Source organism: Nylanderia fulva, unplaced genomic scaffold (assembly GCF_048542155.1).
Source record: "Nylanderia fulva isolate GAGA-0341 unplaced genomic scaffold, ASM4854215v1 Scaffold9, whole genome shotgun sequence".
NCBI classification, from domain to species: Eukaryota; Metazoa; Arthropoda; class Insecta; order Hymenoptera; family Formicidae; genus Nylanderia; species Nylanderia fulva.
In genome coordinates this window covers 1,092,666-1,108,906 of record NW_028191026.1, presented here as the reverse complement: position 1 = coordinate 1,108,906, position 16,241 = coordinate 1,092,666, and the positions used below count along the sequence as shown (strand labels likewise).

General features: G+C 32.9%; 2 protein-coding genes across 6 annotated transcripts in view; one reads left to right on the top strand and one right to left on the bottom strand.

Annotated features, from left to right (window-relative positions):
* The window catches only part of beta'COP (coatomer subunit beta'), an 81,563-nt gene that overhangs the window by 6,662 nt on the left and 58,660 nt on the right, over positions 1-16,241 (top strand). For all 3 annotated transcript variants that reach the window (XM_085489642.1, XM_085489641.1, XM_085489640.1), the window contains exons 2-3: positions 2,350-2,627; positions 2,754-2,799. The gene's annotated coding sequence lies outside the window, so the exon portion shown is untranslated. The remainder of the gene's footprint in view (positions 1-2,349; positions 2,628-2,753; positions 2,800-16,241) is intronic.
* LOC114946628 (aquaporin AQPcic-like) lies at positions 63-15,843 on the bottom strand. 3 transcript variants are annotated; one of them, XM_029323233.2, is made up of 5 exons: positions 15,609-15,843; positions 7,768-7,955; positions 6,630-6,773; positions 4,667-5,128; positions 63-1,730 (listed from the first exon to the last, which is right to left on the bottom strand). In XM_029323233.2, the coding sequence occupies exons 1-5, from the start codon at positions 15,631-15,633 to the stop codon at positions 1,722-1,724; spliced, it is 828 nt and encodes a 275-aa protein (XP_029179066.1). In that variant the 5' UTR covers positions 15,634-15,843; the 3' UTR covers positions 63-1,721. The 3 variants fall into 3 exon arrangements, with proteins under 3 accessions (XP_029179066.1, XP_029179067.1, XP_029179065.1); XM_029323234.2 differs by lacking the exon at positions 15,609-15,843 and adding an exon at positions 8,285-8,431 and having other exon boundaries at positions 63-1,727; XM_029323232.2 differs by lacking the exon at positions 15,609-15,843 and adding an exon at positions 8,285-8,375.

Below are 16,241 nucleotides of genomic sequence, written 5' to 3'. Positions count from 1 at the left end.
AAAAATAAATTGAAATAATAAAGAAATAGAGGAAATATGTTACAAACATTAAATATCCTCCATAAGCACAACATATTTTATTACAATCGCAGAAATGTTTTTTTTACATACATACAATTATTGATTATTCTATTCACAAAAAATATTATAAAATGAATTAAAAGATTAGAGCCTAACTAAAAGTTTAATCTTGTAATGAATTACATAAGTAGCGATTAGATTTTATATTTAAAGAGTATAAACCTAAGAAATAAAATACAACATATCAATTCTTTGATGATATTTTTTCCGGATTGTTTTCCGTTGTATAATTAAAAAATGGATCGTTCGTCTTGCAGGAAATATAGTATAACGGAATATTTTTGGATGAACAAATAATTAATAAAAATGTACTATTTTTTATATTTTGTATATTTGTGCGTCTGTTGATAAAACTTATAAATGGTGAAACGTTATTTGTTTGGAAATGCTCGAAAACTATGAAAAGCTGCCTCACCAAAGAGAGACTTTTTTTTGAACGAACGAGACGCTTCTCTCCCGTCATAGCTTCGAGCAAGTACCTATATATGCGTAACTATAGAAATGACCATATATGTAACAAAAATAGATACGTAAAGAGTCATCGGTCGCGGCTCTTTCGTCGCTCGGGGAATCGACATTTCCGCTTCCGGCGATGAAATCGAACGGCTAACAAACGCGAGTACAAAACAGTTCGCTCTATCTGTAAACGAGACGAATAACGTAAAAGTAAAGTTAATCAAGCGTAAGAGTATTATGTAATATTGGATTACAATAACTATATTAAAATCATGCAAAAGCGTACGAATCGAAGAGAATGAAGATATAAAATTATACATTATATTAACTTTCATGAAATTTGATTTATTATCAAACTAAAAATGAAAGCGTTAACATATAAGTGTCATCGTTGTGTGTAAGACTAGGTATACATTTTTCAAATTGTTTATTCACCACATTTATATATTCTCATCGAATCGTAAATCTCTAACGTACGTATAAGCAAAGATGAAGAGAAAAAAATTATATACATACATATAATAAACTTGTAGAAATGATCGACGTATTTTATAGCAGAATGTACACTATATTACAGAGAGAAAGTGGCACAACAGATTTATTCGAAATTAATTTCACATTTTATTTGACGTTTCAATTGACGTTTGATCGCGAGATTGCGAGTTTACACTCTCTAGATGTTTTCACACACGTGCGAGAGTTTTTAGCCAATAATCTAAAATTTCTGATAACACACGAGCATGGATATACTTAATTAGATATTCAGACTCGATAATAGAATGCGGAAGTCTGCTTTATCGATTTTAATTCAAATTGGATTGTTGAAAAAAAGATAACAACGGTGATAACAAACGATCGCATTTGTAAAGTTAACACTGGCAAACCGAGCGTGACTTGCGATTGTAGGATATGCGCATGTGATTACGGCTACGTCATCCTGTGATGATGATTCCGGAAATTCTCTTTGAGTACATTTTCACGTGAGTCGAGGGTCGAGCTTCCAAACTTCTTTCGACGATTTTGACTATTCGAACCGACCCGTCATTGAATGCGTCATTGAATATGTCTTAAAAGTATCTATCTTCTCCCAGATGTTTGAAGGCTTTCTTTGTGTTGAAAAAAGGTCGACTGAATTTTAATTTCTTCTTTTATCACCTGTCACTTTGGTCGTGTTCATTTCGAAATTAAGACTGCTGAAAAAAAGAATGCGGAAATATTGATTAATTTCGGTGTGCATTGAATCGAAAATCACGAATGACGGAAATATATTTTGCAGGCGGAAATGCCGCGTGGAAAATGAGGATGTTTGAGGATTAATAATTATAGGATTGGCTGAATTAACGGCTATACATCCCGCACTCTGCATTGCGGTTAATAGTGACTCGCAATTAATATTGGTCTAGTATAATCTATTACATTTTAATTAAAACGAATGGAAATTATATATATATATATTTCTGTTCGAAACTTTCTAATTAGAATAACATTTTTAATTGCAATGTAGATGAAATTAATTTTCTCTCAAGATCATTCAGACAATTTTTCGCATACATAAAAATTGAAAAAATATTTTAACGTGCATTGTTTAGCGAGGAATATATGGTGTGTGTGAAGTTAATACATATATCATCAATAATTCAGAGTTCTGACTTTATTTTCAATAGTTCTATAATTTTGTAGAGTTCTTGATAGTTTAAACAAATAGCATATTTATCATTTTAATTCTAGCATACATATTGATATTGTGTATGTCATAATGCAAAATAATAAGATTATTCTAATATACATATGCATATATTTTATTTGTTACAGGTAACAAATAGCGATACACAGTACGATTCACGTATCGGGAGTGCCGTGTAAAATTTTACGTATCGGGAGTGCCGTGTAAAGTTCCGCGCGTCGCGAGTGCCGTATAAAGTTCCGCGCGTCGCGAGTGCCGTATAAAGTTCCGCGCGTCGCGAGTGCCGTGTAAAGTGTCGGGCAATCGTAATTATTTGCGTTTTCGCAAGTTTCGTGAGTGCTACAAAGGACCAAGAGAGGAGGAGGAGGCCTGTGGAGGCATCAGGCGACAGCGGGGCAACTATGAGGTATGCAAAATAAAAATATTTTTGTCTAAATTGCCTTGTATTAGATACTCGATTGTTCCCAGACTTTTAAAATTACGTATATACATACACACACGTATATACATAATTTGAATATTTTGTTTTCAGATCAATGTGCTGTCTACAACTCCGCTATCGGACGCATCGGTGATCGGTGAGTGAGAAATTGATTTATAGGGATGTGCGAATCGTCTCATTTTGTGGAAAATAATGAAAAATTGGAATTCTCAATTAAATAGTTATTTAGGATCACGAATATATAACGATTCATTGAACCCCGCAAAGATATAAGAGACAAAAACATATAAATTTTTGAAAACTGTCTTAATATTCTCGCATCGTGCTTTTATAATACTTGAATCGCGCTTTTTCGCTCCAAACTAGATGATTTTTAAGAAAGCTTTTAGTTGATTGTAATCGAATGAAAATTGCAATCCCACGATGATGGTGAAATATGAGAGATACGTACATAGAATAAAATACAATATCGTCGGGACGGATGACTTTTTTCTATATCCATTTTTGAGCTCGCGACAATCGAAGGGTAAACCGACGACATTAAATCCAGCTTCCTAGTAACGTAGTAAGTCTCGTAAAACCAGTTTTACTGAACTTCCTTGCCCACCTAGCGATTTATCGTCGACCTTTACGGCTGGCCCTTACAAGATAATCCGCATCATACGAAGTGCCCTGATGCATGGCGGGTATGGCGTTTACATGATAAAACCACGTGAGCCTCGTCCTTCCCGTATTTTAAAGGGTCGTTAAAAGTCGCACAAAGATGGCCGTTAATTTTGCCGAAATGTCGTTAACGAGAATTATTGCTGGAACGTGAGACGCAGTTCCTCTTACACGAGAGATTCGCACGCATTTTGTAACTTTTATGTCGTTATAATGTTAAACTTTATATGTGATTTTCATTATCTCTCAAGTTTTTGCTTTAAATACTGGAGGTAAGTTGCGTGCAAATTATCATTTCTATCGGCGTGAACGAATTTTATTCGAGAGACTAACTAATATCGAATTTAACTAATTGCGTACATACACAAGTGGTTTCGATATTTCATATTAAAATACATTTTTTATTTGCAACATGTGACTGTTTAAATATGCACGAACAATTTTTCAAGCGATAAATATAATGACAACTGTGATATTAATAATGACAAATGCAATTTAACGAATTAATTTACTTCTCTGTAATATTTATATTATTACATACTATATATTAATAAGCACTTTGTCATGTGATACATATTTTAACATCGCAATGAAAGTTCTCTTTGAATGTTATTTGAATTCATTTTCAAAGCATTCTTTTCTCTGATCTTGGAAAAATTAATTGATTATACAGAATGTATCTAAATAAGTGCGAAAAATTTTAGATGAGTTTTTGTCGAAAATTAAAGAAGGATTCTTACATAAATTTTTTTCTCAAATTTTAGACGATTTAAAAAACATTTAATTTCCAATAAGTTTCATTTTTTAATTTGTCTAAAATTTGAGAAAAAATAAAAACTTAATTATTACCTCCCTCTTTAGAAAAGTATAACTTCTCAGGGAGGGATATAGAGTATGTGTTTATATAAGAAACCCCCGTTATTTTCCGACAAAGAATCATCTCTTAAAATTATTTGCACTTATTTATCTATACACCTTGTACATGTACACTGAAAAAAAATGATTAAATTAATAAATATTTATTTGAATACTCCCAAATAAATCATTTATTTGAAATAAATAAATATTTTATTTGTTTCGAAAAATATTTTATTATATCAAATAAATATTTTTCATATCAAATCAATATTATTAGCTTCAAATAAACAATTCATTAGGCAGTATTGAAATAAATACACTTATTTGAATTCAATAAATTTTTTTCAGCGTGCCTAACATTTTAAACAAATTATTCCACGTTTTCTCGTTTACACATTGATTCAACTACTTTACCGTGATGGAAAAATCGAATCGACGTGTTATCTTAGATTTTCTTTCTTACAAATTCAATATCATCTTACCTCGGTTTTGTGGGCCTCCACGCTGTTGAGCGCAACCACTTCGGCGGTGGGCTCTTCGTCTTCGGGAATCTGTTCGCGAAGTCCGAAAATGGTTCTGTACGCGAACGAGGCGATTAAGGCCCCGCCAATCGGGCCGAACCAGTAGACCCATTGATGCGACCACTGATTGTTCCATAACGCGGGCGCGAATGACCTAACCGGGTTCATGCTGGCTCCGGTGTAAGGTCCGAGTGCTGTTGCCAGCACGGCTACCGCAAGACCGAACTTGATCGCTATCGAATCCGTGTTTTTCTCGTTTCTCTGGTCCACCACGGAACAGAATACCAGCATCAGGATAGAAGTGGCGATCCCCTCGAGAATCAGACCTTGGATCCCGGACAGATCAGGGTGCAGACCGGTCACGCAAAATGAGTCCGACTGCTCGACAGTACCGGATGTCAAGCGATCTCTCGGTGTCACTACCTGTAAAGAACGTTTTGAGTATTTAAATCAGTTTGAGACAACATTTTTGTAAACAGAGTTCTGGGACGTGATTAAATCTATATTGTCGCGTTTTTCTTTTCTGCTTATTGCATAAAACGGAATAACGGATTTTATTGCGGATAAGGTAAAGCTGAATTGAATTTTATCACGGAGCAAAAGCGAAAGCTGAATTAATAATGTCGGTTCTTATTCATATCTTATCGTACAAAAACGCGCGCATAATTAAAATAAAATCAAATATTGTTTATGAGAAAGCGGATATTTCGATAAAAATTTTAAACGTAGCATTCATTTATATTTGTAACGGGGCTTGTAAAATTACATTACATTATATAAATTGCAGATTACACGATTGAATAACCGTCATAACAAAAGAAAAACATTCACAAAAGCACAGTTTAAAAAATATGAAATATGAAATACGAAGCATTATTTATGCAATATTCTTTTGCTTTATACTGTTATATTAGAATAGTTTCCCTGTTGTCTTTTACCGGAATTATTAGTTTTTTTTTATGTGACGTGTTTCCATAATGAATATTGAGAACTTTGTTCTATATTTTTCGTGATCGATAAACTCTGAAGCATTTTTTCAATTTATTTTTTTTAATATAGGAAAAAGGAGCAATTATATTATTATTCATTCTATTCGTCTTATCTGTTGTTGCGTCGATATACAAAAAACAGATACAGTAAGATACGACAGTAAGGCTTTTTCTGATCACAAAAGCAGAAATTATTAATTAGGTAACACGTGTGCCGAATTACTCGTTGATATAAACCAATTGAAAATATTTCTTGATTTATTTCTGTCTCACTCTGAAGCTCGATAAAAATTGTTCATCTGTCTATATCTTGCTCAATAATCATTTTCCGTTTATTAAGATATCATCAAAAAGCGAAATGCTAATTAGTTTGCTAATAAAACTCACATTTCGCGTGTATATAGTTTCCAACGATACATGTACATATAACTTAAATTATGACGACGACGAATACGTCGAAGGTCGTTACTTTATGTGTGTGCCTCAACAAAACTAGAAAGTATCTTTCATTTCTATATTTAAACTCGGCGATGATTTAATCGCCCGGTTATATTTTATTACATAATCATGTTTTAATTATTATACTGTGTTATTAATTTTATTTGTAATTAAAATCTAATCACTACTGTAAGAAACATAGAAAATTTATATGATTTTAAATGTTAACTTTTGAGCACATTGCAAATTTTATAATTTTTCTAGTATTACCGAGTTTTTAACATACAGAATTATTTTAAACAAAAATGCTTTTGAAAATAATTGCATAATTGCATAATATATGCCCTGTGAAATAAAAATTTTATTTAATCTTACATAATTTTCTTACGACTATTCGACGGATTATTTATTATTCCATTTTTGCATAGAAATTAATTGAAATTAATTATTTAATGGGGAAAATAAAAAGAAGGATATACTTTTTTTCTCATACTAACCTTTAACATACCGTAACCCAGAATCGCACCTATGAACTGAGAAATAATGTAAACTACGGCCTCTATAATAGTTTTTTTTCCCAGAACAACGGCTCCTACAGTAATTGCTGGATTAATATGAGCTTGACTGAGATGAGCAATGCACTGTGAAAACAGAAAATCAAAGAGAATATTTTTAATAATTGATAACATGCTGACTTTGACGTTGCGCTTTATTAACGAGCGCATCGTAACAAATTCCAAATTACCGTGACACGGATACAAATTACGAGGCAAGGTGAATGAAAGCTAATGAAATGTGCACTATGTTGCATTAGAAAATTCGAGTATTCGTTAACGAACCGCGGCACGATTTCGCGCCGCCTTTTACCGTCCTGTTTATGAAGGGGCGACATATAAAAGAGATAAAACGCGCTTGTAATACGCAATATTACAAAATTCGTGAGTTATGTATAATAAATAAATGAACAATAACCTTAATCAAAAACACGCATAAACGAGATTAATAATATCGATAAGTTTAATTTTTCATGTTATGGGAAAATATATCGCACGCCAATTATCGTTTTTCCATTATTATGAATAAGTTACGAAAATAAATAAATCTATCTCTCTTTCTCTCTCTCCCTCTGCGTCGCGCCAAATTATAATGACTCGAATCAGTTGAGCTTCACCGGTGTGTTACTTAATTACCGGAAATTGCACGTGTAGGAATATCGCGAAAATCATGTTGAACGACCTTGTTGTACACACATAATTATCGCTGTTTATTCAGAATATCTTAATAAGCTTCAAGCTTCTTACTCTGCATAATATAACACGATAAAACATGTGAAGATTTAATTTCATTATAACACGAATTACGATAATATATTAAACGCGCAATTTTGCTGTAATATAACACGTGGGATAAATCGCGCAATTATATATTAAAAGTTAACTGCGAATATATTATATAATTCTGATTAAGGAAATTCTCGAAGGAGGAAAATAGATTCGCGCGCGTGCAAGAGTAATGCCCGGGCTTACATAAAATGGCGATTCGCGAAGTCATAATTTGAAGTAGATACGAAGAGTTATCTTATGATAATATAGAGCGGTCAGAAAGCTAACTAAAGGCTTCCGACCACCTACTAACCTGGATCACAACCATAACCGTTAATCCGAAGGTTAGCGTTATCTGTAGATGAGGAGGCACGACTCCGAGGCTGCCAACGCAGCCCATACATCCCACGAACACCAAGATGGATGTGCCAATCAGTTCCGCTAGTCCGGCGAGAAGAGTGCTCTTCATGGTACCCTCTCCTTCCACCAATCTTTTTAATCCTGGAAAGCATTTCCTCGATAAAGAACCAATACCGTGTATACATCTCTGTCTCTCTCGCCCGCAAAATCCTATTATTTAAATTTTTAACCGCAAGACGCAACTTTCGAGTTCGCACATTTCTCTCTATTCTCGCTCTTGCTACTACTCCGCTTCGAAAAATATCGGAGCATTTTGCTCCGAAATGTGTCACTATTTATGGATCACGTTTCAGGAACGAAGCTCTCGATTTTCCCTGCAAAGACAGCTGTCTTTGCCGCGACTTTACGGCGCGGTCGCGCGATAATGTCAAAAGGATACGCGATCCTCTCGACGCGGTTGCATTACTTGCCTCTCGCTTTACGGCGATTCCGCCACATTTTGCCACGCTACGTCGAACAAACGTGCACAGTCCGCGGCTGCCACCGGCAGAATAACTTTCACGAGAAGGTAGATACAACATATGTACCATATGTATTTCGCCATTCCGGCAAGGTCGACGCACGCCGTAATACATGCACAAGACACCGATAAACGACGTACGTAACTTGACTGTCCATCGATAAAAAAAACCGGATCTATGTTCACAATTTGTTCATTCGCGCAAACACTTACTTTGCCTCGGGCGCAAATAATAGATCATTAAGTCGGCTGATTATCTGGCGAGTTGCGCAGCGTATGAAATAACTTTAAATATTACTAATACTATACTTCTCGAGAAACTTATTGTGCTTTTAAGAAGTATATTTCTTTTGAAATATGACGATATCGGAATTATCCTTTAACATTTTATGCGATTTTTTTACAATTGCAACATTATATATATATATAAAATTTATGAGATCTATTTTAAATATAAAAATACAATTTAAAATAGATTTTGTAAATTATATCAACTTTTATTGCTTTTGTACTCAAACTTTTCCCCATCGGCATTTTATTATATCATTCTAGTCTCTCGAAACACACGCGTGGAAAATTGCTCTTTCAATACGGGAGAACCTTCGCCAGATGATAGCCTATAAACACTATTTAATAAGACGATCTTTCTTTTTTTTCTTTTCGCGATTAAAGCAACTAGTTCTTTTATCGCACGATATACACGCGACGCGATAAAAACTTGTGGTTGCATTTGCACGCTTTATGGCATCGTTATAATTTATGATTAACTTCTAGATGGTATATATTGTGAGAAAAATATCCACATACTAACAACTATGTACTTAGTTGCGTCAATATTGGCCTCTCTTTAGTCAATTTGATATAAAAAAATTTTAATTGCAGTTTTTACGAGTCTTTTAACTACGTTAAGCAAGTTGTCCAATAATGACACGAGCAAAAATTTTAAAACTAAATTAAAATGTCGATCGGCACAACGTAACGAATACTTCAGAGTTATATATATATATTTATGATTTTCTGTGACTCGTATGTTTGTTAGGAAATAAACTTTCTGATAGGACTGTTCTCTCGCGTAGTCAGTGAAAGTAATCCAGTGATCGACACCAATGTCTATATATGTTTGCGTATAACAGAGATTATTTCATAAATAGCAAATTTGTTGACAGATTGATACAATTAAAGTCTCGATGGAAACGACAAACGAATCATAAAGATTCACGTTTATATCAATTCGATTATCGGATTTATCGCTCAATTTTCTTCGTTACATGACGTCGGATGATTATAGCGGAAAAATAATGTCGCGAAAAATTCCAACTGCAAAATGTAGATACGACTTTTATACGAAAGTATGTTTCTATCTCAATTTTATTAAAAACAATATCTGCAAATATATTACATCGAGAACAGTATATTTTTAAATAACGATATAAAAAATTAAGAATGTTAATCTCGATTGAGGCTGAATTTTTTATGACGCATTGTTGCAAAGAACGTTCTGTGAATATTGTAGAAGCATAAATTAATAACAATAATTCTTTGTGTAAAACATTAACAAATGCATCGATTTTCATTGTAAAAAGGAAAATGATTTATTCGTTTAGGTGATTTTCTCCGACTAAATAATAAAAAAAGAATAAATAAAGTTTTCATAAGTCTTCTTTTAAGCGATAAATTTATCAATATCAATTGTATCATATCTAATCGACATTCCATCGCATATATTTAAAAAATGTTAATTGCCATTTATCGCTTATGTCTTATGTAATTATTATATTGTATATGATGAAATCTCGTAGACAGAGTTGAACGATACATTTTATATTCGCTGATCTCATATTTAAAATTGTTATTTGTTGTTCGCGAGTACATTTTGCCCAACATCATAGGTCACAGGTCAGCGATAAAATATTTGAGTTTTATCGTGAATATTGTGAAAGACAGGAAGGGATTTAGCAGTCGACAACTCTACTTTCAAAACCTGTCGATAATACTTATCCGGTGATAGGGAATGAATATCGCGTTTGATAAAAGCAGACAAATATATATTTTTAGAGAAAAAGCAATGGCTTATATAACATTTCAAAGTGCTGTTATATCTTCGCGTATTGCGATAGAAACACTATCTGTTCGCGATAAGATGTATATATGCGGTGCATTCAAATATAGTTTCGTTGAATTAATTGCATGCAATTTAGTTCTGTATGCTTCATAATCTCTCACTATATCTACAAAATTCTTAGCACCTATTATCCTATTTTATACGCTCTAAACCGGAAACGCACCGTTGCCTTTTTCTATTATAATTTATTTATTCCAACGCGAAGATGAGAACATCGTAGAAACTGGATACATATATTGCCGTTGAGAAATAAATTCGAAGAAAAATTTATTTATTCATCAAACAGACTTTACATCAAACCGATTTTACCCGTAATTCTGAGTGCTCGATAATTATTGAATATTTATTCAATTCGCGTAAACGACCGACACGGTTGATTTATATTTCTAATTCTAAGAAGTGTCGTAATTAGACACATCCGATGCGGAACACGTAATCCCGGTTCTCGAGTGAATCATTAAAATAACGTGATAATTTTAACTCGCCGCAGATATACGTCAATAAATCAAATCCCAGCAGCTGCCGCGGATCAATCGTTAACATTGACAGCTCGAAACTCGCCTAAGGAAGATGGATGTGATGCTTAAGAAGAAATAGCAATTTCTTCATTCGCGCGACACATTTGTTGCGCTAATCGCCGCCCGATCGTTCGCCCTTACTAACGAAGCTTTAATCTGCATACAATCGGCTAATTTTGGCGGGAACGCCGCCAGGAGATTACGCGGCAATTAGCCGGTATAATCTGCCTATTAGACCGATAAACGCGCGCGAGCGTAAGTTAAATGTTAGCCGACGCAAATTGACTAATGATCCGTGCATGCAAACTGACAATAAGTCGCCGCAATTTCTTTGTCCGTCTCATTGTCCGAGTTCCGAGGATCGACTTTAGTCATTATTTATTGAGCCCTACTCGATCATTCGACTTTGTACGCAGAAAAAAGTTCGTAAAAATTATATTACTCTGCGAGATGAGCAGGCCAAAATAATTATTGAAATTTTATTTTACGAGACACACATTTTTATGAATGAAAATTGATAAATCTTGATATTAATTGAAGATAAAGCTGGATATAAATGATTTATTACTACGTCAAATGACACACATATGATTTTAGCAAATTCGATACGCGAATATTATACGCTTTAAGCTGTAACATCCTGCAGATTAATAATTTTCCTTCTGTGTAAATTTATTTTGCATGCAAAATCTATCGTAATTAGCAACGTTTTATTATCGTTCTTTTTATCGCGGATGATAATAAAACATATGCGCACTTGCATGTTCTTTAAGAATGTTAGTAAGATTTTGACGTCATTGCTTTTTAATACAACAAGTGATCCAGTCTGCAATGTCTGCAAGTTTGCACTTAAATAGCTACGGAATCGCATGGTATCGATGATGTGTGTATATTAATGAATAGCAAGAATGCAAAAGTCATCTTTTAACCTCCAGCGATAAGCGAGTTTTTTCATTTCCGTTAGAAGTAAAAATAATATTTATGAAGAAGAAAAAACTTGTTTATTTAACTTATCCTGATATTATGCAATTATCGCATCAAACCACCTAATGTACAGGTTGCAACAAAAGTCTATGAAAAGAATATTAAATATTAAAAATTATATTATAAAGAGAAACATTTTTTAAATTTGTTTTTTTCGCAAATCTTTGTGACATATCAATTTGCTTGACACAGTTTTTGTTTTCGACGGCTTAATTTTATTTTCGACTAATAATAAATATATGTATCTATATCCAGAACGTAATATTTCTAATGTCTAATCACATCTTACAAAATTTATAATCCAGCAATTTTTGCAATATCAATCAATGTCAATAATTGTACGATGTGTTTTAGAGGAGATATATATGTCAAAAAAATATATATTTTCTTCTGCCAAGCGTAATTAATGCGTCCTCGTTAATTATCGATCAGCGTTTACTTAGCAGAATTGAGATAACCGCGGAACACAATTCTACAACCTTGTATATCGACTCTGAGTTTGTTTTCACACGCTAGGACGATAAAGGCCAGTATACCACCAGAGTTAATCGATAGCGATGAGTCGAAAGTCTAATCGTATATGCCGCAATAATCGTCGTACAAATATATCCTCGCTAAATGATCTTTCGTACTGAAATACGCAGTCTTTGCAAATAACGATGTCCGATATCTATCAAATTTTCGTGTTTATATAGATCTGGATCAGAAAATAAAGTTCATAAATTTTTATTCACGTCAAAGAACTATTTATCACGCGATACGGCTTAATAATAATATGATTTGGATTTTATCTGCCGAATTTTTGTTACCAGCGTCATAAATGCTGATAATCTCTATAACATAATCTTTATAGATATATTAAAGAGCACGCAAAGTCATTACATTGCTATAATAAGAAAATAAATTTTTGTTACAGTAATAATCTAAAGTAATATTTTATTATATATATATATATATATATATATATATCATATTTTTATTAATAACATAAATATATTAACCTCTTATTTCAGTAAAATAATATTTAAATACATTCTGCGTTTACGTAAGAGATAACAATATTGTGTTGCAATCTTTATTTATCATTAATTTAACGTTTATTCATTAAACGGTAGCGCGAATAAGATTTGATTATTATAATATATATATATAACCGGCAGTTTTATAATAATCAAATCTTATCCGCGCTATCGCTTAATGAATATATATATATAACCGGCATATATATATATATATATGCAAAACACAAATCATGTCTCGTTCAATATGTAAGAGAATGTTATTCTCGCAACTACAATGTTTCTTATCTCGAATGGGGTAGATAAACACGTGCTATTCCGTTTCATCATGAATGTGGCACCTAATAAGACGCAAAAGTGGGCGAGTGTGAAAAATTGTATCTGGAAATACAATAGTCAGGAAAAGTGAAATCCCCGACGCAATCTGTTACTCATATCGACAAAGCAATCTCTCACTGCCCATCGCTAAAAACATTGTAGTCAGAACGAATGAAGAAATCCGTGAACCCTTGATCTCATACTGAAATATATTCGTAGATTCGAAATATATACATGTATACAAATGTATATATTAAAATATCAAAAATTACTGCCGTATCTTTTCTGAAGAAGAATATCTATAATTTTTTTATTACGAAACCGATAGATAAAATTAGAATTTAATATTATGTCAAAGTAAATCGAAGAAACTAGTAAGGTGAATAATCATTGGACACAATTCGAACTTTTTTCTTACACATTTTTATTCTATTGATTAACAATGAAAATATAGCGATTTAAATGCTTTCAAATTAAAACTTGCTTTCATGTATACAGGACCTTGAAAACTAATCAACATTTGTCACGGAAGCAATTAGTATCGTATAATTGCATAGAAAAAAGAATTGCCGTACAATCGGTTCTCTTGTCTGCTGTAATGTACGATTATTATATCGAAATTATCATGAATCGTTTACAACAAATTGTATTTAATCTCGCATGCATGCGGAATGTTACGAGAATATAAACTGCAGTTGTTAATCACACAAAATTGTATGTTTGTAGTGACATTTAATCTGTGTGTGATTATATTAGTCACTAAATTTAAAAGTTGCTTAAAATATTAAACGTGAGAAATGCTAATTATACAAGGATCATTTAAAAATACGCGGTAAAACATTTTAAAGTTTAGAAGATTAAAATTTATAATGTGTAGAGAAAGAGATAATGAAAAACTGCATTGATAAATTATCTTGACTGATAATTAAAAAAGATAAATATATATATATACTCTTTATATGAAGTAATGGAAAAGTTTGTTGTGTCTCTGACTCTGCTAAAAAATGTACTTTGATCATCGTATGACTTCTTTCGTTGAAGTTAAACGATAGGGAGCAGCCAAACCATTACATTATGTGGAATGAATCGCAAAGAGTTTTACAGTACAACGCACACTTTGTATTATCCTTTTTAATATTATAATATTACTTTCATTTGCTCAATAGTTTCTTCGTTTTGTTTACTTTTCTATCAATTTTCCAATACGATTAAATACAAAAGAATAATTTTCATATTATTTTAGTTCCTTTTCTGTCATATAGTTCATAGAGTCAAAATAAATTCTTATTTCTACTTTTTTACTTTAAAAATCGGAGGTTATCCGGATATCTGGACTAAGGTCGACGGCCCCATGTTATGGAATCTTAACTTAAGAGCAGCGACATGTCACTGCTATTTTTATTGACAATCACGAAATATAAAGCAACTTGTTATGTCACAAAGAAGCAAGTTTTATATTCGCATGCGATCTAATTTTGAATTCATGTCGAACGGGCTAGTCGCATGGAACGAATAACATATGTATGTGTATATAAATAGCTTCATTTACAGTTTTTGTCTTATCATTATCTTATAACTCACTGAATTATTTATACGTTACATTTATTGACTCATCGTTAAATAATTTCTCTCATGCTAAATATATTTTCTGTTTGACTTCACATCAATTTAAGAATACACATATAGTATTAAAGACTAATAAATAATTAGATATTTAATTCTAAATATGTGAGAAATCAGTATTATCAGTGATATTGAAATTGATTTGAAAATGAATATCGCATTTCTGTCTTTCAAGACCTTTTGTATATTTCGAGACTTTTTCTAAGTTATTCAGACCTTGAGTCCCCGGTATATATATATAGATGAGTCAATAAATGTAACGTATAAAATATACTTGTGACATATATATATATATATATATATACTACGTCACGTTTCTTCTTCAAGAAATAGACGTTTTGAAAGTAAACTATAATATTTTCGTTCATTTAATAAAATAAAATGATAACAAATAGCAACACTTTCACAAGTAATATTATTAGACAGAAATATTGAAATAAACAAGATATCTAAATAAAAATCTACATCTATTAAGAATACATATTAATACATATTTTCTACCATAAATCTCATCCTTGAACTCTAACTGTGCGTATAGGAAATGCTCCAGTTATGACATTACCATATAGTATCGGCTCTATAGCTACCGCGGAATTGATTACAGCAATAATGAATAATTCTAATTTATTCGTCGCTTTCGTCGACACTTGTTGAAGGAAAAGAGAAGTGATTCTAATGAGAGTTTCTTACCTGCGCGTAAATCGTTCGCCGGCATGACGGAGCGTCTCTCGAAACGGAGAGTGTCACAACACCACAAACACAAATGTCCCGGATGGGTCTCAATACAACGAAGAGAAAGAAATGGAGAGGGACACCCGCACACTCCGTCAGCCGGCCTCTTTGTGAGCGGCGAATATGATCGTAACTTGGTTGTATCGTGCGAGAGACGAGACACGTGGCTTCTGCCCGCGTGATGTAATAACGACTGGACGCCCTACTTCGTCGCTCGCTATTCGCTCGTACATTAAAATCAGGCGGGGATGTTAATTTCAGAATATAGAAGGGGGTTCCCACGGGAGTATCGACGCTACTGCGGGTGTTTTCGGCGTATTCGTCAGCACGTGGCTGTTGACAACAGCCGAAACTTTCATTATCACGCTCTCTGCTTCCTGATCCATGAGCGAATTCTCTCTAATGTACATTAGATCAAGATTGAGAAATCTTCTGCGTCGCGGACAATGCTAGGAAGTAATTTTCTGTGCAATTAACGTTTAAATCTTTATCGTTGCTTACGTAACAATATAACGAAAAACTTGAAGAATACGTGGGACTGACTGACAAACTAATAGAAACAATGACTAATTGTAAGTTTCCCAGCAATAA

Coding starts and splice junctions, on each gene's coding strand:
- LOC114946628 (XM_029323232.2), bottom strand. CDS start 8,312: ATGTGGCGGAATCGCCGTAAAGCGAGAG. Junction 6,774..7,767: donor CGGTTATGGTTGTGATCCAG/GTTAGTAGGTGG, acceptor CTGTTTTCACAG/TGCATTGCTCATCTCAGTCA. Junction 5,129..6,629: donor TGGGTTACGGTATGTTAAAG/GTTAGTATGAGA, acceptor CGTTCTTTACAG/GTAGTGACACCGAGAGATCG.